Here is a 24,165-nt window from a genome sequence, read left to right on the forward strand (position 1 = left end):
ACCTAAAATGCTTCCTTTCAATTTTTTATTGAAAGGAAGGTATTAACTATCCTTGAAAAAATATCCTTCTTTCCAGGATAGTTAACACCCCAGATTTATACATATTTCAGGTTTCAGATGTCCTAAAAAATGTTTTTTCTCTAGCACTGAACACTCTGGATATCTGACAATAAAGTAGAAGAAATCAACAGTACAACTATAAACAGTGACAGTACTCACAAATGGAACCCCATAGTTTAAATCAGAATTACACAATAGATTGCAACAAAAACAGTGATTAAAAACTCTTTTTTCCTCAAGACTATTGTATAACCAATACTCAAATCAATGCCTGAATTTATTTCAATTAAGTAAAAAATATTTTTCCAACATTTAAAGATACTGTGTCACAGATATTCCCCCCTTTTTACTGTTTTAAATCTATAACAACAGGGTTGTATGTGAAAAGTATTATTTTTTAGATTTTTTTTCCCATTCATTATTGTTTTAGTAAGAAATATGTCTTCATAGCAACACACTCGAATATGAAAAACAACATCACGTCTTCAAGAATGAACAGTGTGTAAAAACAAATAAACATATTTTATTGTGTTACAAATGAGCGTCAGTGTCCTTTAACAGGTACAACAGCGGCCCCCAGTGGCTGGAGCAAGCCTCGCTTCCATCAAGGATATTACGTCTGGATGTGTCAGAGGGAGTCAGGGCGAGTCTGAACTGCAGGCGTCGTCATTGCAACCAGGATGCGCATCAGCGAGAGGAGAAGCCTTCACCTTTTTCCGACAGGTATGACAGATTTCTGTTCAGAGCGTGTTTTTGACGCGATTTGGCGGTTATGGCTTTGGAGGTTTGTTCTCAGAGAAAGATGATCTCATGACGCGACGGCGTCGCTCGCAGCCTGATCCCAGTGAGACGTGTTTACAGCCATAGCAAGGAGTCCAAACGTCGCTGGTTTGTTTATAAATGTAATGTTACAGATCGGAGTGAATGTTATCCTGCAGCCCAGGCCAGCAGCGCCAGAGGACGGATGAGCATCAGCGGAGGTTGTGACGCAATGTTTGTTATTGTACGTGAGCAAATGTAGACATTAAATATGATAGCTAATGTTGCCATAAAAAAAAATACTCCGAAGGATTTTATAGGCTGTTTAAATCCAATCAGCATATTAAACAAACAAAGTAACAGGCTTATAAAACAAAGTGATAATTATTAATATAATTTCCCCCTTCATTTAAAAGCAGTTATGTGCTGCCTTGTGAAGCAACGTGTCACGCCATTGCAGGCCTTTCTAACGCTGCTAAGGAATACATCTGAACAGCAAGTTGACTTTATGTTTTCTTTTCTGAAATTAAAGGTATATTTACATTCAGATTCCTACTTTCAAAGATCTTTTAAGGAATAATTTGTGTGTTTTTAATCTATATTTGTCCATCTGATTTTAATTTTAAAAATGCTGGTTTTATTTGATTTTAATTTGTAGCAAGCAATCATGCAACGCAAGCCAAAATCACCCTAATTACACAGATGTGAAGCCTTGCATATTCTTGACTTAAAATAGTCTCCAGAGGTTCTCGGTTATCTGGGGAGCGGCTCTTGTAGGTACGTTCTTTACTTTTCTGTTCTCTCCCTGGGCGCAAAGTCTTTTGCATCGCCTGCTCGTAGTTTAATTTTAGTGATTAATGAGACACATTTGTTTGGATCGGATTCTCCTGGCCCGCAGATGTTGCACTGGTCAGCACCGAACCGAATCCTTCGGTCAATAAAGTGAAATAAACAGGCTCACACTGTGACAGAGGAAAGGAAGTTTGTTGGTGCCAAAATGAAGAGAAGACAGGGATGATGACGGAGCAGAAGAGACAGGTCCAGAATGATGTGGAGGAGGTCTGGGGGAGAGAGGAGCTGCAGTGAATCTGCTGCTGACAGCATCTGCAGGAGGCCCAGCTGTGCACAGGCAGCCCAACAAACTGGGTCACTTTGGTTTCCAGACCATCCCGGAGGACCAAAGACCACCTAGAGCTGTGCCTTGCTTTTACCGATGCAGTTCTGCTCAGAACTTACCCTCATCGTGAATGCAATTGACTTTTGGCTTTTGTTGATATATTTTTTGCAGGGTAGAATGACTTACGGCATATGACGTCAACAATACAGTTCAAAAAACATATCACGATATAAGCCAGGGGCGTCAAACTCATTTTCATTTTGGGCCGCATCAAAAATCTGAATGTTCTTAAAGGGCCGGTTGTGCCAGAATCTAATGCTAAAACCCATTAAACTGTTGAAATACCTGTAAACAGCTGCTTGTTTCAGCATTCAATAAGTGTTTGCTAAAAATGAAATACATTGATCAGTCCATCCAGAATTTTGTGATTGTTTTTGTAGTTTTTTGCAATCAAAATCACAGATTTTGTGGTGCTGATTTAGAAATATTTGAAGGGAATTTTTACAATAGTTGTGCTAATGTATGATACTAAATGTGACTTTTTGTTTTATCGAAGTATGGATCACTTGACATCAAGTAAAGCTGAGGCAGCAGTCACTTAAACCCAATGATTTTGGCCAAGCTTGAGAAACATTTGCAGTAAAATCAGAAACAAATGTGGGGATCGGTTGATTTCATGTGAATTTTGCAGACTTGTGAAAAACTGGAGGGACTTATCGATGTAATTTGGAGTCTAGAAGGCCACATAAAAAGCTACGGCGAACCAGATTTGGCCCCCGAGCCTTGAGTTTGACACATGTGATATAAATGTTTCATTACAGTTGGTATCAATAACTGTTGACTAGCTTTTTGTTTTAAATATCTGAAATACTGCCAAACTATGGCAGCCGTTACTTCTTTTTTTTAAAGCAGTTATGAGGAAACCTTCAACTGCTGCTGTGTAAGTTACTGAATAGGCTGTTGCTAGGCAATCAAAGAGTAAGTGAGCTACTCTATGCCACCATCCAAGCTTAACTGGCTTTGGGAGGTTGAGCAGCTGAAGACTTTCCTCTGCCTACATCCCCCAGAAGGCTTTGCACTTCTGTATTGGAGTTCAGAGAAATGATTGGAAATTCAGTCAGAGGAATTACAGAGGTGTATAAATACACTCCATAATTATATGTTCTTATTGGTTTATTGTGGAGTCCTACAACAACAGTTTTTTAAAGTTTGTAGTTTGACTATTGTGCCATATAACAATTTAAATTATTGACCTAATTCTTCAAGAAATACAGACAGCTGTTAGGCACTGTCCAACATTTTTCTGTTAGTTTTTTTTTTTTAATCTGAGCTATTCTGGAATCTTTAAGTTAGTCAATTTAAGTTTATTATTATCCAGTTGAAAAACAAAACTGTGTCCAGAACGATCGCTCTCAGATGAACGTAAATTATCAAAAGCATCTGCTGAGCCTCAAGTTAGAAGCAACGGTGTAGCTGTCCAATGAGCCCCAGCTCAAAAATCAACACTTTTAGTCATGAGTAACAGTTTTATCTTCCTACACAGATGGGCCAAAGCCTTACGAAGAAGGATTTTGTGGTCAGCATTATTGACAGCATAAAATTTGGTTTAGACCAGTTCAAGATCAAACCCACCCGTGGTGGTGGTAGCATGATGCTGAGGGCCTTTCTCATTTCCAGGGATACTGGTACATTGCACAGAATTGGGTGGAATAATGAATATTTCTAAATCAGCTAGCAAAATGATTCCTACTCTGGACAGATAGATTTAAGATTATTTTCCTTAAGCCGATAAGTTTGCTTCTGGCTGGAAATGTTACAGGCATCACTCAAAAAAATAAGAAAACAATGTAAAATATGATCAATTTCTCGATAATCAAAATGAATGAAAGTGAAAAACTCAAACTCTGTGAAGGGATCCACTGATGACTATGAGACAAGTGAAAGGGTGATTATCCTTCCCTGTGGCTTTACATTAGTTCGAGCGTTTGCTTCCAAAAGAGATCCCCACAGCGCCCAAGGCAGTGAAGACTACAGCTTGTTAAAAGACGTCTCCCACTGACAAAGACTCCCACACAGCCTAATGAGCCACAGCATCCGCGGTGTAATTCTCATCTGCTTCAGTCTCGCATGTCAGTGCCAAATCAGAAACCAAACTGGCAACGAGCGTCGCACTCGCTGGGTGGACGGCTGGTGTGGCTTTGGGTGAAGAGCACTCGGCGCATCGCTTGTGTGCCGTTGAGAGAAACGCTGTTTTCATCTGCACGTGCTGCGTGACGTCAGAACAGATTCGAGACTAAAAATAGATCCCCACTGCCGGGGTCTTTAAGCTTGAATGCACAGCATCGAACAGACAATCAGAAACGGGTCTGAACAGACTTGTGGCAGACGCACAAGTGCTTTAATCCTGGTTTGCGTGTATCATAGCTGAGAGGGAGGAGGAAGTCTTTATCACACTGAGCAAAGGTGGCTGGGTATTTGAAGGGTGGACACAAATACCAGAGAGGGGATGCTAACTGAGTGTGACGTGCCACAGGAAATGTAAACATTTACCTGTCAGCTCAAATAGAAGCAGCCCATGTTAGTCATCACACCACCGGCTCTGTCCTTTTCAACGGTTCGCAGTTTCTTTGAGATTGCCCTTTTAAAGGTACACAGAGATCTTTGAATGGCTGCCGATGCGGGGAGTGTTTTGTGCCTCTGCTTCTTGACCTCAGAGCACCATTTGAAACTGTGGGCCACAGAAACAAACTCTATTGCAGAGATGAGAGTTACAAGAACAAAAAAAACGATTTTGAAGATCAGTACCAGTCAAAGCCACATTCAAAAGATTTTCATGTTTATTTATTCTTATTTGTCCAGAGAGCAAACACTGTAAAGAAACATTTGGATGAGTTGGATCATTTTTGTTTGACCCAAATGAATCAGGGTTATATTGGATGGTTTCCACCCTAATTAAAGGTCCATGTAAATGAAAGAAGGTTCTATGTATAAATGAGTTGCTATTATTATGTTAAAAAAATAATGTGTGGTTCCACAAGGTGTAATACTTGATCCACTGCTGCCTTAATGTTATTTTCCCTAGCAGATTCTGTTAAGATTATTCTTAATATTAATCTTTCAAGTGAAGTAAAGTCGAGTTTATTTCAGTTGTTTTTCAGCAATAGTGAAAACACCTGATGAGACTGATGAGTTTTTTTGTACTTGAATCAGATGCAGAGGCAGACAAAAAGAGAGCAGGAGGAGGAGCTTAAATGCTGCATCTTTCCTTCCATGATTTAATGGTTGAGTTTGCAGAATTTTATAATTTTCGCTACATTTGTTTTTTTCTATTGGACACAGCATTGGCACTGGATTTAATGTGTAAGTGCAGATTATCGGTCTGATTTTCTGAATATTCTCTTCAAAAATGTTGGTAAATGTATTGCTGGTTGTGGCTGAGTGGAGTTCAGATGTTTCAGTCACAGGAGGATTTGTCAACCGTGGCAAACAGATTGACAAGCAGTGTTGATGTTTCTGTTGCTGATTCCTTTTCATGCTTTACTCTTAAGTCGTATCTGCACAATGTCTCTTTATTCTGTCTCTGTGAACCTGGAATCCAGCCTTCCTCCTTTTTCTCTCAGCTCTTGAACTCTGTTTCTCTTCACGTCTTAACGATGGAGCGTTTCTCCATGGACATTTCTTTCTACCAGAAGTTGAATCAACGTTGTCTCAAATTTTACAAGGAAATTTTCTGTCAACTCAACTTTTAATAACATCTAAAACAACTATTCATGTAAAAAAATATTCAATTCCACCTCTCTATACCACTCCAGTTTGAAAGGTCAGAAATATTGACCCAAGACTTCACCGGTGAAGAGCTAGAAGGTTGATAATTTTAATCTAAACTTCAGCAAATGGGAAACAATAAGTACAGTCCCATCTGAAATATGTTCACATTATTGGCCTCTTTATATACATCTAGCAATCCTGTTTCTATCTTTGTCGTAATTTTATCAACCAAATGTAGAACTTTAATGTAAATCTTTCAGTAGAACTGAGAAAACAGTTGTTGTGTTTTTGTCTTAGGCTGAAAACTAATTGGTTTTGTCAGACATTAATCTTTAGATTTATCTTCTATACATGTTCTTATTGTTTGCCCTTATATAATCCCCTATATCTTTAAGTGTTGTTTTGTAATTTAGACTTTTACGATCCTTTCATATCTCATCTTGTGACCACGTCTATGAAAACTGTTTCATAAATAAATGGTCCATTCATTTATTTACGCAGTTTTTATGCTTAATTGTTCTGTGCAGTAATTTAATCAACACATTTCTCTTATAATAGAGTTCATGAGAGATTTTATACTTGGATTTATTTTTATTGAATGACAGTTTGTCGTTCAGACTTTCTTTTAATCACATCAGAAGATTATCAGGCAACATGGATTTCAAGTGAAATGTGTTATATTTATAATGTTAGGTTTCCTGAGAACAAGGAAACCTAACACCTGACTAGACAAAAAAAGAAACTAGAGAAGCAAAATCAAAAAAGGAAACTGCATGTTCATGGTTAAAACAGAAATAGAGTTGATCTGTCAACATAGACAGATAAACCCTAGTTGACAGACAATTTTTTTTTTTTTTTGTCAATTTGTACCAGGTTTCTACTCCTTTTTTCATTCTGACAACATGCTAACACTAACACACCCTGTAAGTCCAGCATAATTTAGAAATTTGTACTTTATCGTTTTGGTCACCTCTGCACCTGCTGTGCTTGAGGCTGAAACCAAAACTACTCAAAAATAAAGAAATACATTGAGCAGTCTGAGGATAAAACACTCCTCAAAACTGTAAGAGCAAATTCTCTCAGCATGATGGAGTCGATTGTATTTCTAAGTCAAGAACGTTTTCACTTGAAAAACACACACACACACACGCATACACACACACGCACACACACACACACACACACACACACACATTGGAACATTTCATCAACTTCACTGATGGACATTGAAAAGCTATGGATATAGTGCCAAATATACTACATTTCATTGTTCTTTTGTGTAGTTTATACATAATTACAGTAATTATGTTTAATGTTTCGAAAGATTAAAATATGCAGATTGACATTTTTTTGCAATCTTTTTAGGGCAACATTTTCACAGTTTCAAACAAGACTTAATTTCATTGTAAATGGGAACGTAAACATTCAGGCACTGGCTGAACATGACCAAACAGAGCAACCATTTGTAAAAACAGATTAGCTGCAAACAAAACATCAACATTTAGCGTAAGACTAAAAAATGAGGAATGTTAAACATTTTATCCTTTTTCAACTACAACACTCCTTTATTTATTTTCATATTTTTAACAAAGTAGATTGGTTCAGTAAGAAAATAATTTGCTAAACTGAAGGCTGCTTGCTTTGGTAGTGGCCAAATGTGATAAAAAGTAACTCAGAGCCAACTCTGCTGTTATGGCCCACTTGGCACAGCGTTAGCTTCCTGCTCCCAATGAGCAACCTTATGTGCCGCAGCCTTTCTTTCATCGGCTGCAGTTTTCAGCATACGTTACTGAAAGCTGGGTTGTTATTTGGGATGTCGACTCTGGTCTTTGCGTGAATGATAACTCATAAAGAACATGAACTATTTGATTTTGGAATCTTAATAATAGTAAAGATGATTTGAGTCCTTTTGTTTTATTTCAACTTCTGTGTTTTTCAGTTGCATTCAAAGCTTTCCAGATGCTGAGCTTTAGTGGTATAGATCCCTCTCTGTGTTCATTTTTTTGAACTGTATCATGGTGTGTAATGGTGTGGAAAACAAGACACATTCTTGAATAACTCAGTGGGTTCATTTAACGTAGCACATCAAGTACAACTAACTAAAGAGCTGCCTTCTATGTCTACTATTGGCCAATAGAGCCTAGGAACCAACGTCACTGCGTCGGACGTTGTGGGGTGTTTAGGTGCAGTCGCTCGGTGCCATCTTTGCAGGCTAAATGGCCTGTAGCCTGCAAAGATGGCACCAAGCGATGATGTTGCCTCATCTCTTTCTCTTCCTACCGTTTTCATTTATCCTTGTCAGTGGCTCCACATAATGGCGTGGAGTAGTATTACACAACACAACACGGTGCGAACTGAGACTAGAAATCCTGACCAGCAGCCATTTTAGCTGATTTAATGTGGTAAGGCGTCAGAACTGATGTTCAGTCTATATGGAGACTTAAACAGAGCAGTTCCTGGCCGTCATCTCAGCAGCAACTCAAAACTTAATTCCAAACAACTGATAAATGACTAAGGTTTTCTTCTCACTAGCAAAACTGAGTTTTTAAAAGTGCCATAAAAACTATTTGCCCCCTTGTGGATTTCTATTGGTTTTTTTTTCCTTTTTTTTTTTTGTTTTTTTGCCACTCTGTAATGTTTCAGATCATCTAATTTTATTATCTGAAAAAGATTATCTGACTAAAGCAATTGTTAAATGAGGATCTCATTTATTCAGGGGGGGGGAAAGCTATGGGAAAGCTTTATTAGCTCCTAAATGTTATTGACTCGCCACTCTTGGCAGCTGCAACAGACATTAAGCGTCTTTTACATCCCCGTTTAGGAATTGTTTTCCCACCGGTCTTTGCAGAATAATTTTCTTTAAATCACATCAGAAGGTTTATCAGGCAATGTGGATTTGACAAAGCCACTCCTCAGCCTTACTGCTCTCTTGGACTAGCTTTACTATGAGAATTATGTCTCTTACAGTGGTTTTCTTGACTGGACAGATAGATTGAAAGATGATTATATTTCCCATATTTTGCAGGTTAGATCTATTTTTTTCTTAAGAAATTACATTGCTGTTCTGGTATTTACTCTTCATTGTTTGATAATCTGAAGTATTCAAAATGCAATAAAAGAATTTAAAAAAAACCCAGAAGGAATCATTACTCTACATTCATAGGGGGCAGATGTGGATTCAGCCCGCTGCAGTGTGTGCAGAGTTTCATAGCCTGCAGCTGGGCGAAAGTCTCACTTTTCACAGCGAGATTCATCTCGCTGCATATGTTATCACCCTCGAAACCCAAGACTTAATTTAGTTCAACTTGGAAACAGGAATCGTGCCGATTACGACACAGTTGGATTTGATGGTGTGGTTTTGTTGCACTCCTAATGACACAAATCAACAGCAGGAGTTATTTTTGTTCCTCAGCTGAATGTTCTTGTAAAAACAAAACAGTGTTCGCTCTAATTCTATTTTCTCTTTGTCTTCCAGATTTATCACAATCAAGCGCCTGAAAATAAAAGGAAGAGCAACAAAGAAACGGCAGCTGTGCACAACCTGACAGGCCAGTTTTAATATCTGCTCTTCAAGCTCTTTCCGCTGAAACCCATCGTTTGCCCGGACGCCAGCCCACCATGTCTGGGAAGGAGCGCAGCCCCCGCCACCGGCCGTGGTCGGTCTACCGGGCCAACACCTTTGATCTCTCGGCGGAGATGATGGGGCTAGCGCTCTCAGGTAGCTAAGTAACTGGTGCCATGGCAACCAGCATTAGAAATGAGATTTATCTCATGTTTGTTTTATTTGTCTACTTCACAGGCAGCAGTCAAGATCCAGATGAACCGGTTCTGGAGTTCAGTGTGGGTATGTTCAGAAAAATCTGACTTCAGCATTTAAAAGATTTAGTGCAAAGAACAAGAAAAATATTAAAGCTGCAAGCAGCTTCGAACGGTCCTCGCAGCTCAGCGCCGCTCCAGCCTATTTGCCACCACGGGGGTTCCAGCACCGCCTCCCGCCAGCCACCGCTGATGTTCTCCAGTGGTCCCATGCCCATCCGCCAGAAGATAGGCATCGATGCATTTGGCAGCCCTCCCTGTCAACTCACAAAAAATCTGGTGCAGATTGGACGATGTAGCAAGGAGATATAGCTGTTTCATTAACCTAGGGGGCGCAGTGGAGTCAAATTACAATGTAAAGCTATCGGGCTCTTTAGGGGTTCACCAGAGTCGATAATAAAAAGTTGGTGCAAATCGGATGATGCATTTGTGAATTAGAGACAATCGTAGACATATGGCGAGCATTGCAATTCGCTATTTAGCCACGCCCACACAGTTCAGCTAGCAGCCAAAATTCACAGAGTTCATCATCATGTCATTTTATGTCAGTTGGCACAGCATTCAACCCATTTGAATCATAGAGTAAAATTAAGACATCCAGCAGAAAAAGCAGGTGATTTCCTGTTGGAAGGGAGTGGGGCTTAGGTGATGTCATCAATTGACCATGTGAATGTGATCAAGGCTGGTCCATAATGAGACATGGAAAGTCTGATGCAGCTCTGACCTGGCATTTGGAAGTTATTGCACATTCATGTTTCATGGAGAAAAGTCAAAGTTTCATGCTTAGCCATGCCCACATGCTTTTATGTACGAGAATTCTTTTGATAACTTTTCATCTACAATGTCTCAACAGTGTGCTGAGTTAGTTTGAAGTCTGCATCTCAAAAGCTGTGGGAGGAGTTCGATCAGATGCGATGTGTATGAAAAACAGGAAATGACGGGTTTTATCCAAAATGGCTGACATCCTGTTGGGTTTGCACCATAGCTCCAAGAGACTTTTTTGTACGTCCTGACAAGATACACATGTGTACCCAGTTTCATATTTCTAGGTTAAAGGATGGCTTGGGGCTGATCATTTAAAAACTTCTAGGGGGCACTGTAGATAAATTAGGCCACGCCCTTTAACGACTGTTATGGATTCCTGTTCGGGGATGGATAAGGATGCATCCTAGTGAGTTTGGTGCAACTGGACTCAAAATTGTGGGATCTAGAGCCAATCGTATAGCAAATGCGTTGCTATACAATTGGCTCTATAGCAATCGTATAGCAACAGCATTACAGGTCACTTCGCCACGCCGCCAGGCCCACCTCCTCCATCAAAAACAAACGGGGTTGGAATCCACATCACACCAAGATGTTTTCTGTCTGTGGACATAGTTTCATGTTGATTAGGTCAAAGGGTTCAGAAAGGGACCGTTCAGAGTAAAACATGACACTTCCTGTTTTCAGGGGGTGTGGCCTAAGTGATGTCATCAATTGACCATTGGGTATTGTAGAGGACCTGATGATGATCAATCACTGAAAGTTTGGTGCCTCTCAGAGTTTTTGTGTAAGAGTTATGACAGTTTCGTGTTTCATGGCGAATAGGTGAACTTTGACCCCAGGAAACCCCCCTTTATCAGCCACAAAAACGCAAACCTTTGATAACTTTTAATCAGCCATGCCATATGAACGATCTGACCGAGTTTGAAGCCAATCGATCGAAATCCCTAGGAGGAATTTGATCAAATGCGAACCCTGTAAACGGCCAAAATCGGGTCAAAATTGGAACTTCAATCCAAAATGGCCGACTTTCTGTGATACTTGCACTATGACATTAATTGTAAATTCTGAGTGTCTTGGGGAGCTCTACAAGTGTACCGAATTTCATGTCTCTACGATGAAGTAAGGTAATAGGAAAGGGTCTTTTGAAAGTTGCTAGGTGGCGCCGTTGAGCTGTTTCCTATGTGATTTTTACGTTGACCTTAAAATACGTAAATCTTTCACAGTCTCGATGCGCCCGCCAAGTTTGGTGAGTTTTTGAGTATGATAAAGCCTCCAAAAAGCCAATTTATTTTACAGAAGCATAATAATTTACAGTACAATTTCAATAGGCCTTCGCAGCGCTTAGCTGCGAAGGCCTAATAAAAGTAAAATGCAGATCCAAGTCATAGTGTAAAAACCTTAGAGCATGTAAAACATAAACATATTCTTAAAAAGTATATAGAAGTAAGAAAGTCACACAAAAGGCACAAAATAACTCAGGACAGTTTTAAAACGAATCTATTCTCTAAACTAGATGAATTCAGTGAATCATGGCTGTGATCGTCTGCCAGGTTTGAAGAACAGCAGGAAGCGGTCTTGTTACTGCTCAGAGTAAAAAAGTATTAAACAACATCTGCTCATAAAGCACGAACAACTCTGAAGTTCTGTGACTCCCTGGTTGCAGGGATTATTTGCCACCCAACCATCTAAATCCCACTTTTAGTAATCTGTTGCGTTGCCATGTTGCTGCAGCCTGCAGTGAGCTGGTCACGCCCTCTCTGGACCGCAAGCCGACCAGCTTTGTGGCCGTCAGCTGCACCACACCGCCGCAGGCCTTCTGGACTAAGCACGCCCAAACCGAAATCATAGAGGTAACAGGAAACAGTTTGCGCTGACTTCCTGGGAGCTCTGAGACTTTTACCACCTCCTCATCTCTCTCTTGCCGTCACCGTCTCCCCTTTAGGGCACCAGTAATCCCATCTACCTGAGCAGCATAGCGTTCTTTCAGGACTCGCTCATCACCCAGCAGACGCAGGTCAAACTCTCCGTCTATGATGTGAAGGACCGTTCACAGGGCACAAAAATAAAAAAAAAAAAAAAAAAATGTAGTGAAATGTAAATCCTTCATGGTCTACTTTTATCTGCATTAAATCCTTTAAATCCTCTGACTTTATGCTCTCCCACAACAGATGTACATGCTTGGGTCGTCCATGTTTTCTGTAAAGGAGCTGCTGCAGGACAAACACCACAGACTGCACTTGACTCTTAGGTGACAGAGATGAATATCACAATGTGGATGCAAAATGCCAAAGCTATGGTTGGATCTGATGTGATGTCATGGTGTGTGTGTGTGTGTCAGGTCAGCAGAGAATGAACGTGTGGGCAACATCACAGTCATCGCCTGGCAAATAGAGGAGAAGCATGAACAGAGAGCACCAGTCGCAAGATTACAGCGGGGGGATACGGTCAATGGAAGGGTGAAATAAGCTCATCGTTTTCCTCAAACTCTCCACAGTTTCTCTGTTTCTGATTTAAGTGATTGAAAGTGAAGCCGGTTAATCTAATTTTCTGTTTCAAGCAACGTTGCAGAACTTGTCTTTGAGAAAAATGCTATTTGTGTTGTTGTTTTGAGGTATAAAATACAGCTGAAAGCAGATATTTACACACACCAAATAAAGACACAAACACATTTTTTTTTCTCACTTGCTGAAGTTAAATCAGACCAAACTTTTCCTGTCTTAGCTTCGTTAGGATTACCAAAGTTATTTGTATATGTCAAATGCCAGAAAAGATTTTCTTTTTTTTTCTTTTTTTTTTTCTTTGAATTCCAAAGTTTGAATACATTTGGTCAGTATCAGGGATAATTATCTTTTAAAATGTATGACTTGGGTCGAAGCCAAAACAAGAAAAGCTTTGTCTGATTTACCTTCAGACCATGAGAAAGAAAACCTTTCCGTCTTTTCTGTTCAGCATGTGTAAATGTCTGGTTTCAGGAAAATTATTGGGAAAACCACCGATTCACTTCCATTTTTGTGGAGTCGTGATCACCGTGTTTGATTTCACGATTAAGGAATGAATTTGTATGTTAACATACAAAGGTAAGAGGATTTAGTTCAAGTGTCGTTGCTTTTGCTGTTTCAGATGGTTCTCCCAGTCGACGAAAGCCTGACCGGATCCACGGCTATTAAATCCAAGTCTTCGTCTTTATGTAAAGATCCGATGCTAAAGGCAGGTGAGTGCGTTTAAATGCGCTCTGCTCACGGGCCCATGCAAAATGTTATGGTAACTTTATGAGTTCTCCTATCTACTCCTGTGCGTTTCGAGTTTGTGGAGGCGTGATGTCACGGACGTATCGTTTCCCAACCACGGATGGAAACCACCTGCGCGTCCTGGAGCAGATGGCTGAAAGCGTCCTTTCCTTGCATATTCCTCGACAGTTCGTCAAACTGCTCCTGGAGGAGGACGCCGTGAGGTAGCTTTGAGGATCTACAGTCTGAACTTAAGAGAAACTCAGTCACTGCCTTGCAGCCATCATGTGGTTAAATTGTATATAGTTGAAACCTAAAACCTTTGATTTTATTGTTTTGTGGATTTGTGGATTTGTCTTTTTGTTCTTTTGTTGCGCTGCAACTGCAAACGAATACGCTCGCCGTCTGTTTGGTGTCTCACACAGCGGCGGTGGCGGCAAACACGGCTTTTTAAATATTCTTCGACTTCGCCGAATGTCTTGACCGTGACTGCGTGTGTGTTCGATTCGCAGGGTGTGTGAGCTGGAGGAGCTGGGCGAGCTCGCTCCGTGTCGGGAGAATCTCAGGAGGCAGATCATCACTCAGTACCAGACTATCATCCTCACATACCAGGAGACCATAAGTGACCTGCATGAATACAAAGGTAAGAAACAGAAGCTCACTTCTGCATCACAGGCACTGCACACTGCGATGAAATATTAAACTGGGGCTAGGTTGTAGACCGCAGATGATTTCGCAATGTGAGATTAAAAACAACACATTTCAATCTGCATTAGACATCCTGCATTTTACCTCCCAAAACTTCTATCTCTTTAAGAGTTAAAACTCCTGAAGGTCTCACTGGTCTCTCACTCCTCTATTATGACTTGTTTGCTGTCAGATGATTCTAATTAGAAAGTTTTATAAACAGGTTGACATCTCAGATCCTCTGTCTCCAAACACTGGTGGGTTTTTTCTTATAATTTTATTTAGTAATCAGGATATTGCGACTATCTGCACCTGTGGAGGTCAAGTGTTCAGAGGTCAGCAAATCAAAGTGACTGATTATTAGACTAATCATATTCTGTTATTTTGTACAGAATATTGAACAATTACAAGCTTTCCCAGAATAATCTGATGTAGAAAATCATTTCTGTCTCGAGCCCTTTGACAAAGAACCCACACAGAAATGTAAAAAATACATAGTTTTTTTTTAAGAGTGTTTGATATACTTTATATATGATCTTTTATGAAATGAGTAAAATATTGAAGTATTTAACTTTGTTAAGAAGATATGATTAATCCGTGTCTCTCTTTTACTCCTGTTGTCTCCCAGGACCTTCGTTTAAGCCCAGCACCTTAAAAGCTGAGAGGAAGTTGGAATTCATTCCCACCAACCTGCACATCCAGCGGATGAGAGTTCAGGGAGAGACGGGTTACGGTGAGTCCCTGTGCGTCGTTCTCCTAAACAGGACTAATGGTAATATATTTGATTCAGAGCGGTCGCTTTACTGTCGGCGTTTGTTGCGTCTTTCCCACCAGATTGGACGTATGACGTCGTGACCATAGGGGCTCCTGCAGCGCATCATCAGGGCTTCAAAGGCTGCGGCCTCAGAAAACTGCTGCACAAGCTTGAAGAAGCCAGGAAACAGTGAGTGAAATCAAAACAAAGTCGCTCAGCAGCTCTGCTCTTTGCGCTCATTCATGAATGTTTTTCTGTGTGATTTTCTGTCCTTTATTCAATCAGCACTTATGAGGAAGAGAGGTAAGGGCTAGAGGAAAGGGTTATAAGAAGCCATCTACTAAGAGTTTTTGAATGTTTTCTCGATTTTGCCACACTGCTTCCTCCGCTTACTCTCTCTGTCCTCTTTTTTTCCTGTTACGCGGACCAATCTGACACGCACCTGAAGCTCTTCTGGCTTCGGCTCGAAAGGAATGACCTACCAGCCTCAGGATGTCGTTAAAGCGAAGGAGCTGATTGCTCAGATCAACACTCTGAAGACGCAGGTGTGTTACTACACCGAACGTCTGTCCAGAGCCGCCAAGGAACGCTCATCCAACGCTCTGGAGAGAACTCTGGCCATCCTAACGGAGAAGGTAAGACATTGCTCAGAGAAGCTGGAAGGTTGTTTATATTATAGCAATCACAAATGCATTTAACTTGGATTTTATGTGATGGGGAAAGGAAAATGGTATATGATTGTTAAAAATCTTGCAAAATGTTCTGCTTGGGAAAAAAAAAACTACCAGGTTATGGATGAAAACCTTGAATTTTTGAGAAGGTGGGCTGAACCAAAGCATTTTTTCCCCCCAACAATAATAATGTAGCTCGTTCTGCAATGAACTTAATTTCTCACCTGAAACAATTTCAGGCTGAATTTAAACATTATTGATACTGGAGGAAAAGCAGCTGACATCCAATTGACTGCCTGCCTGTAGCATCCAATCAGCCCAAACTCAGCGCATCACAGAAATGCAAGTTGAGGGGATTTCCCCAGCAGATACCATGCTGCATTCAGGTACAGCTAGGACAATATAGAAATTTCCAAAATATCAAAACAACTCCAAAATGATTTAAGCATGTTGTCTTCTCAAATGTGGGTTCAGTCTGATTCAAAAGTTTACCAACATCAAAACTGACCAGTTTTAAGTGGCTGTTTTGTTGTTTGTTCTGTCTATTCCGGCTTTCGATATGTTTGCTTATATCACTTTACTTCCTGAAAAAAAGCCCAAACAAAACTCCATGTAGCCAGTTCTATGATTTCCACTTTTTCTTTTTAACTTTTAGAACATAATAAAATCAATTTAATATCAGAAATGAAAAAAAATTTGATTCTTTGTGTACTACTGATCAAAGTAAAAACACGAATTATACATTTTTATAAATTTTTCTTTTTAGAAATGTACCAAAAACATTCCAAACCGTGACTTAAAAACCGTGACATGCACCTCACCCTGATTATTTTTTACCTAACTAAACACACAAGCAGTGCTGCAGAGTAGTTGCTTAGATCAACAAAAGCATATAAAGCATTTGCACAAAGTTTAGACCTGATCATTATTTGTAGGTCAGAGCAAAGAATAGACAAAATTTTCATCTTAAGATCTGCAAAGCTGACTGAGACTTAACTCAAAATACCTGCATCAGAAGTTGGTTCTACAAACTATTGAACAAGAGGAGCTAAGTGCCATGCTCAAGGATTTTTATTTAGAAATCCTGTCTTTTCTCTTTAGCTTCATTCATAATTGATTTCAAAGTTCAAATTCACATGAAATATTTCTTTGTAGCAACTTTCTTTTGGCAGAGCTTCAGTATCTCTTCCCCTCCTATTGCAGACCCGTCAGTTGGTGACAGTGTGCGACTCCAAGCTGCTATCGTCAGCCATCGTTGCCCTTGCCGCCGCCCGCCCTCAGTTTTCGCAGCAAAGCACCCCGTCCCCTTCCTCCTCTTCCCTCTCACCTTCTTCTCGCTCTCCATCCCGTTCCCCCTCTCGCCACCCCACCTCACCTTCCCGCCCAGCCACTTCTCCGTCGAGACACGTAGCTCCTCCAGAGGCCAGCGAAGGGAGCAAAAGCAAGCGAGCCTCGACGCATTCGGACTATCATGAGGAAGAGTGGGTGAGTGGAGAAAAACCTCCCTGCTTTTTTTCTTCAGCTTAAATTAGGATTTCCCTGTTTGGCTTGGTTTTCACCCAGGATGTTTATGTGCAGGAGAAGGTTTGGTTAAATGTCGATAAAAGCCTGGAGTGTGTGATCCAGACGGTGGACCGGCTGCTGCAGAGAGACAAACTCCAGAGCGACAGCAGCTCTGAGGACGTCTTTCTGCTCGCCAACAAAGTGCCGAGTAGCACTAAGAAAGGTAAGTCAGAGAATCTGCCCTGTGTCCTGATTCAGGGAAAAGTTTTGCTTCAGGGAAAAGCCTTCAGAAATAAACAGTTATTTAGCTCCACATCCTTCACCAGCAACTCTTTTATTTTTTGTAGAAAGCAGTCCAGAAGTTGAAAAGAAGTCTCCAGGTGAGTTTTTTGTTTCATTTGTTTGTTTGTTTTTTTTGACAGGTTTATATTCTGCATTATATTTTGACTGCAAAAAAACACAAAATCTTGCCAAGTATTTTTGGCCGAGTTTCTAGTACTCTAGAAATAAGACAAAACTAACTTACAAGTAGCTTTTAGGCAAGAAATTGGAGCTTGTTTTGAGTCAACAATTCCTTAATATTGAGGAAAAAGTAAAAGCAGATTATTTCACTTGTGACATGGGAAAATTGTCTTGTTGCAAGTGCCAATAGAACAAGCACTTTTACATCATATTACCCCCTCTCAAGCATGAATTGTGATTCTCTGTCAGGATTTTTTTTCCAAAGTGTTTGTAATTTTTTAAGGCATAAAAAGGTGCAAAAAACTTTTGTAATTTCTTTTTCTAGATGATCAGTTGTAATTTTCTTCAAAAAGAAAGTTGTTGCTTGAAGTCAGAATATTTTTTTTTTACCTACAAGAGTCCTGTACAGTAGAAGAAGGGACTGGATATTCCTGAGTTTTCGTCTGTCGGCCATATTGGATTTAACCAAAATTTTCTTGCACTTGCAGCTGATGGCCAGTAGTTGATGGTGTATTTTATGATGCATTAGTGTCCACTTCAGTGGTCTGTGTGCATTTCTAACATAAAAATCCACAAGAAACACAAGGAAATGGTCTTCAGATAGCTGTCCACTGTAGTGACCACTATGCAAGAAAGGGTTAAGGGAATAGTGACTTGAGACAAGCTCATATTTCCTGCTGAAAAGTTATATGTAAATTAGTTTTCTCTTATTTCTAGTGTACTAAGATATTTGCACTATAAGCTACTAGACCAAAATTACTTGGGAAGATTTTGTGTTTCTGCAGTGTTTAAATGGAGTTCTCATAGCAACACAGGGTTCTTTTCCCCGGTTCGCATCTTTCAGGCGAATGGAACGAAGTGCTGTATCCCCTCCTCACCACCCTGACAGAATGTGTGTCTCTGATGAGCGACAAAGCAAAGAAAGCCTTGGTGTTTCTGCTGATGCAGGACAGCGCCCCCACCATCGCCATGAGCCTCACTATGCAGTATCGTCGCGACGTTGTTTTCTGCCAGACGGTCTGTCAGCTCCTGCAGCCAAAGTCCCACACACACTCACGTACAACGGCAACCTGACTTACGGATGTACTGATGTGAGATGTTTGTTTGCAGCTGACGGCGCTGATCTGCGGCTTCGCTCTCAAGCTGAGGAACTGTCTCTGCAACTCGGGCTTCCTGCGGCAGCTGCACACCATCGGCTTGCTGGTTCAGTATGAGAGTCTGCTCAGCACCTACGGTAGCTGCACACAAAACACGTCAAAACACACGAGTCGCTCTGGTGATGTCATGACTGGCTGCTGTAAGTGTCCTGTGCAACTTCCTGTTTCTCAAAGGGGAGGAGTTGGCCATGCTGGAGGACATGAGTGTTGGCGTGATGGACCTGAGGAATGTCACCTTTAAGGTTACCCAGGCAACCTCTGGTTTCAACCCCGACATGCTGCCAGTGATCACGGGGAACAGGACTGGGTTTAACGTCAGGGTTCCCGTGCCTGGCGTGATGTTCGACACGTTGCCAAGAGAGATCCAGAACGGGATGCTGCTTCGGGTGCAGCCCATCCTGTTCAACGTGGGCATCAACGAGCAGCAGACGCTGGCTGAGAAGTGAGTCACCGACACGGATAAATACATTTTATAGGTTTGTTATTGAGAATCCTGAAAAAACTCTAACACTGATGAAGTGTTAGAGCCAAAAGATTGCCAGCGTTTCGCAACCCAACATGTTTCATGTCATTATCTTGGTCTCTGGCACCCTGGATGAAGAAAAAGTTTGTTATCTCAAAGAGTGTCTGCTAAAAATCTATAAAAAATATAAAGCTATTTGTCCCTTTCCTTCTCTCAGTAATTAATCTTATTGTTATGCCACTCTGGTAACTTTTACATTTGGTGCGTTCACTAATCATGAAAAAGATCAGATTTTTCAGCCAGTTTGTGCTGACTTCTCTGCGCCTCTAAACAAAGGAGTTGTTCAGATGTTATGACTCGGTCAATGAAAGGACGGAGAGAAAAGTTACACATCTAGGTTTTTCTGTTGCTTTAAAAAAAAAGTTCCTGAAAATCTGAAAGCAGTATTTAAAACTTTAAATGTTTATTGTAAAGGAAGTTAAAAAAAAACAATATAGCACAGAATGAGAACCTATAGAAAAGTAGAATAATTTATAATTTCTATCTGTGCAGATTTGGAGACACGTCGCTCCAAGACGTCATCAATATGGAGAACATGACTCGCCTCAGTTCATATTATGACCAGTTCAAAGAAGTCCTTCCAGAAGACTGTGAGTAAAACACAGTATTTTATATATATTTTTTATTTTTGTCAGTAGATTTCTTATTCCTCTTACATCTCTGCAGGTCTCCCTCGGACCCGCAGCGCCACCACTCTGCCCGACATCCTCAAGCTGCTGAGTCAGAATGTGAACGCCAAGAAAAGCAAGAACGTAGAAATCCTGTGGCAGGCAGCCGAGGTGGACTTCTTCTTCTTCTCCTTCTTTTTTCCCCTCTAAATATTGCCACAAAATTATTAACTAAACCAATAAAACGTTTCGAGTCACATCTGCTTCTTCGCACCCTAAAGGCATGTCGCCGCCTGAACGGCGTCCGCTTCACCAGCTGTAAAAGCGCCAAGGACCGCACAGCCATGTCCCTGACCCTGGAGCAATGTCAGATCCTGCAGCAGGAGCACGCCATGGCGCCGCAGGTCTTCTACCAGGCCTTGGATTGCATGCGCAGGTCGGTCGGCCCCGCCTCCTCTCGCTTGCTTATATCTTGGTTATCATTTGCCAAATAGCTTAAAATGATTTCTGTGTCTCGGCAGTGAGGGCTGCAGGAGGGAGAACACCATGAAGAATGTGGGATGTCGAAAATATGCCTTTAACTCTCTTCAGCTCAAGGCCTTCCCCAAACAGTACCGCCCCCCAGAAGGGACATACGGGAAAGTTGAGACCTAAGTGGACTCATATTTGATGGAACCAAAAAAAAACAAAAAAAAACTGATATTAAAGACTGAAAAAATTATACATATATATGTTTTAAAAAAAAGACAACAATATCAAACAAAAACTGACACAGCAGCCCCTGGTTTTGTGTTTAGTCCGTGTTAGGATAATCAGTGTCCAAGTGCCGGTTCTGTTAGATTTGTTTCAAAATGTTTCCTCCCCCCATCTTAGCTTTGCTACTAGAATCACAATTCACAGCTAATGTGAGGCTTTCTGTGTCACATTGTAGGCCGTGTCATCACGGCTGCACCGGCTGTAGCATCTGGAGGTTTGCAGCCATGCTGGATCAATAATATTCTAATTTCTGTCTGAAAAATAACATAAAATGTGTTCATATGAGAGACAGACTACGGTCCAGGAAAAAAACTACGAACCACTTCACTGATTTCTTCTGTTTTTTATTATTATTATTATTATTATTATTATTATTATTATTATTATTATTATTATTATTATTATTATTATTATTATTATTGTGTCTAATTTAAATATTTCAGAAAAATATTCCCAAATAACATGGCTTTGTCTGGGGGAAAAAGTAATCACCCCATTGTTAAATTATGAATTAACTGGGTTTGAAGACATTAAAACTGTTTTTGCTTCACTTGGCAAACCCAGACCGGATTCCTGCCTGACCTGTAGAATAAAGAAAAACCTATTGGACAACACAAAGTTGGCTTAAATATCTCAAAAGTAACAGAGTATAAAGAAAACCGAGAGCAGATGAGAATTAGACTAACTTCATCTATCACCATGGAAATGGTTACAAAATCATTTCTGATGTTTTGGGACACTAGTAAGCCATAATGTGAGTTATTATCAACAGAGAAAATATGCAACAACAGAGAACCACCATGCATTGGCACCCCCACCAGACGAAGGGTTTTGAGTGGTCTAGTCCAAGTCCAGACTTAAATCAGACTGCCATGTGACCTCAAACAAGTCCTTAAAAGTGGCAGAACTACAACAGTTCTGCCAAAAAGATCAGGCCAATTTTTTCCCCCCCAAAGAAATGTAAAGCTTCATTAGCACTTAATGGAAATGTTATAGAGGTTATTACGCTTATTAGGTTTACGGGGGATTTTCATAAAAATTGACATTTTTTTCCCTTAATTGATTAGTAATATAAAATAATTTTTTTAAAAACTGTAGTTTTTAATTTGTCTGATATTAAAGTCTGTTTGATAACCTGCAACAATTAATATTGATAGTAGTAAAAACAATAAATCTGTTAGGGGTAAACACTTTTGCACTGTATGGCACCTGTTTGTCCTTGTCAACACTGTTATTATTGGATGTCATCTGATATAACAACACACAAACTTTGTGTTTTTTTTTTTACTTTCAACATGCATTAACAAAAGCCTTATTATATCGGTTATTTAACTTTGTCGCAGAGCCTGCTGACTTGATTCTCCATAAGTAAAAACCTCTGTTACTGAACACAGCTGAGTTGTTTTAGAGAGGAATTCCAAAACTGCATAAAGTTAATAGAGACATTTTTTAAAATAAGTTCAATTAAGTTTGATGCATCTTTAGAAGCTTCAAAAATGAACTCAAGGCAAACGCTTGGACATCCTGAAGGGTCATCCTAATTTCTATGCAAGAAAACAAGTCGTAATATTTGCTTAAACTGTGTAAACTTTTCATCATTTGCCTTCTGCTCTACTATTTGAAAGTGTTTTCTACATTTAGACATGCCTTAGGTTTTAAAGTCGCAGTACGAAAACCTTCTCTCGGCTCTATTTAGTTGTTGAATTGTGGATTTAGAGTTGTGCTTTGTTGGAGCCGTCTTGTTTTCATCTTTATGTTGAAGCTACAACACTTCCTGTATTAGTGAATAACGGCCCAGCCAATCACACGGCAGCAATTGAATTAATTTGAAAATCTAGATGTGGTCAAAATAACTTGCTGAGCATCAGAATGGTTCCAGTCCAGAAGGCATTTCTGTACCGGAAACTGGAAAATTGCGAAGCTGCTTGAGGCCTTTTGTAGCTTTCATTTCTTTTTGTATGAGAGGGGAAAAATAAAAATTATAAAGAGTTGACGTATTTGTTAAGATTCGTAATTGGAATCACCTCCCATCCAAACAGTATGGGAGGTATATATCGGTTTAATGCTATCGATCAGTACTTAAAATACGTGTTTTATCCAGAAGGCCCAGTCTAATTTAACTAAGGCAATTCTTCCATTGATCCCAATCACATTTAGATATCTTCATCTATTGTTTGGCTCTTTAACTTTGTGCTTTTGGAGTTTGTCTTCTACTTGGTCACAGCTGGCAAGAGTTTGACTGGTGGTGCACTTACTGTATATTATGTATTAAATACAAACTACAGTGTAGATCCACTTCTTAATACTTAATAAATCTTACTACATATTCCTAACTTTTTTGAAGGAAACATTATCTAGGACCAGTATTCACAGAGTACGGGTGCAGAAAAGATGGAAATTAGAAAATAAACATTCTGTTTTTGATCATTTTGTGCTATTTGCTCACAGTCAACAGAAATTCAAAGTCACACCAGCAAAACTTGACTAGTAGACTGGATTCATAGCAGCTGTGTGAAGTAAAACTTTACCAAACACTGAGTCAGATCAGATGAGACGCTGTCATTCAGAGATGCTGACATGTTCCACTGCGTTGTTAGTTTATATTAAGGCAGCAATGCAGATGATCTGCTTCGGTATCAGCTCAGAAACCTTCCACTGGTCCTTGGCTGTGGAAGGCCAAGGACCAGTGGAATGAAAGCAGGATGAAAGCTGTTGAAGGATTTATTGGCTTTATGTTTGCGCTCATTTCTCTAACACAACTTTTCATCACTTCTGACAATAAGCACACAAATATTCTGGGGGCCTTTCATACATCTACCTTCACGAAACTGTTACATTTACAAATTACAGCGTCTCAATTATAAGTTAACGAATGCTAAGCTTTTGGATTCTACTTGCATGGAGATTAAGTATGCTGCAGGACATTCAGCTTAAATGTGCTACAGTTGTTTTGCCTTTTAGGTTTCCGATAAACCTGGAAACACTATTAGCCTGAGTTACAACAAACACCAGTAACAGTTTCATTTATCAGCTCTGGCCTTCAGTATATTGTATGTTTTCTCTGAGTAATGGATTGTATTTTCAGCTATTTCTTCTCCTTTAAGAGTATGTTCACCTATTACTGACCAAAATATGACCTTATTTTAATAGTACATGCCCACAACAATGGCAGAGTGCTCTACCTACTGGGAATGGGTTAAAACTGAATAATGAATAAAGGACTGTTGAAACCAGCTGAGTGTCTGTGTCTCAAATTAAGTCCTTTGCCAAAAAAAAAAAAACTACTGGGTTTCTTGTGTTTCCATTGCTGTAGAACAAAATTAAAAGTGTAAAGTGTTGGTGTGTAATGACTGAGTCAGTAAGTCAAGAAAAATGTATTTGTTAAATTATTATTAAATGCTCTGAAATAAATTAGGATTCAATTCCACAGACGAAAAGGAAATGTAGTCTAGATGATATTTGAACATACAAATTATTGTATTCCCAGCCTGGGGTCTACCTGCACATATGTGGGTTCTCTCTGGGTACTCTG

General features: G+C 40.0%; 1 protein-coding gene across 2 annotated transcripts; it reads left to right on the plus strand.

Moving 5' to 3' along the window:
- The first annotated feature begins 693 nt into the window (after window positions 1-693).
- inpp4aa (inositol polyphosphate-4-phosphatase type I Aa) lies at window positions 694-23,866 on the plus strand. 2 transcript variants are annotated; one of them, XM_007555460.2, is made up of 24 exons: window positions 694-783; window positions 9,180-9,422; window positions 9,504-9,548; window positions 12,017-12,135; window positions 12,228-12,343; window positions 12,453-12,533; window positions 12,624-12,741; window positions 13,406-13,496; window positions 13,589-13,736; window positions 14,025-14,155; window positions 14,828-14,932; window positions 15,034-15,142; window positions 15,239-15,256; window positions 15,402-15,588; window positions 16,828-17,109; window positions 17,203-17,350; window positions 17,475-17,507; window positions 18,434-18,606; window positions 18,700-18,823; window positions 18,921-19,188; window positions 19,762-19,859; window positions 19,936-20,048; window positions 20,159-20,313; window positions 20,399-23,866. In XM_007555460.2, exons 2-24 carry the CDS (start codon window positions 9,323-9,325, stop codon window positions 20,529-20,531), a joined length of 2,895 nt encoding a protein of 964 aa, XP_007555522.1. In that variant the 5' UTR covers window positions 694-783; window positions 9,180-9,322; the 3' UTR covers window positions 20,532-23,866. The 2 variants fall into 2 exon arrangements, with proteins under 2 accessions (XP_007555522.1, XP_007555523.1); XM_007555461.2 differs by lacking the exon at window positions 15,239-15,256 and having other exon boundaries at window positions 20,399-20,531.
- The last annotated feature ends 299 nt before the right edge of the window (window positions 23,867-24,165 follow it).

The sequence above is a fragment of the Poecilia formosa genome, unplaced genomic scaffold, assembly GCF_000485575.1.
Source record: "Poecilia formosa unplaced genomic scaffold, Poecilia_formosa-5.1.2 Scaffold70, whole genome shotgun sequence".
Classification (NCBI taxonomy): Eukaryota; Metazoa; Chordata; class Actinopteri; order Cyprinodontiformes; family Poeciliidae; genus Poecilia; species Poecilia formosa.

Excerpts from the sequence above, each read along its gene's own strand:
- inpp4aa (XM_007555460.2), top strand. The coding sequence starts at position 9,323 with ATGTCTGGGAAGGAGCGCAGCCCCCGCCACCGGCCGTGGTCGGTCTAC. Across the intron at positions 13,497-13,588 it reads AGATCCGATGCTAAAGGCAG|TTTGTGGAGGCGTGATGTCA; the intron begins GTGAGTGCGTTT and ends GTGCGTTTCGAG. Across the intron at positions 17,110-17,202 it reads ACTATCATGAGGAAGAGTGG|GAGAAGGTTTGGTTAAATGT; the intron begins GTGAGTGGAGAA and ends GTTTATGTGCAG.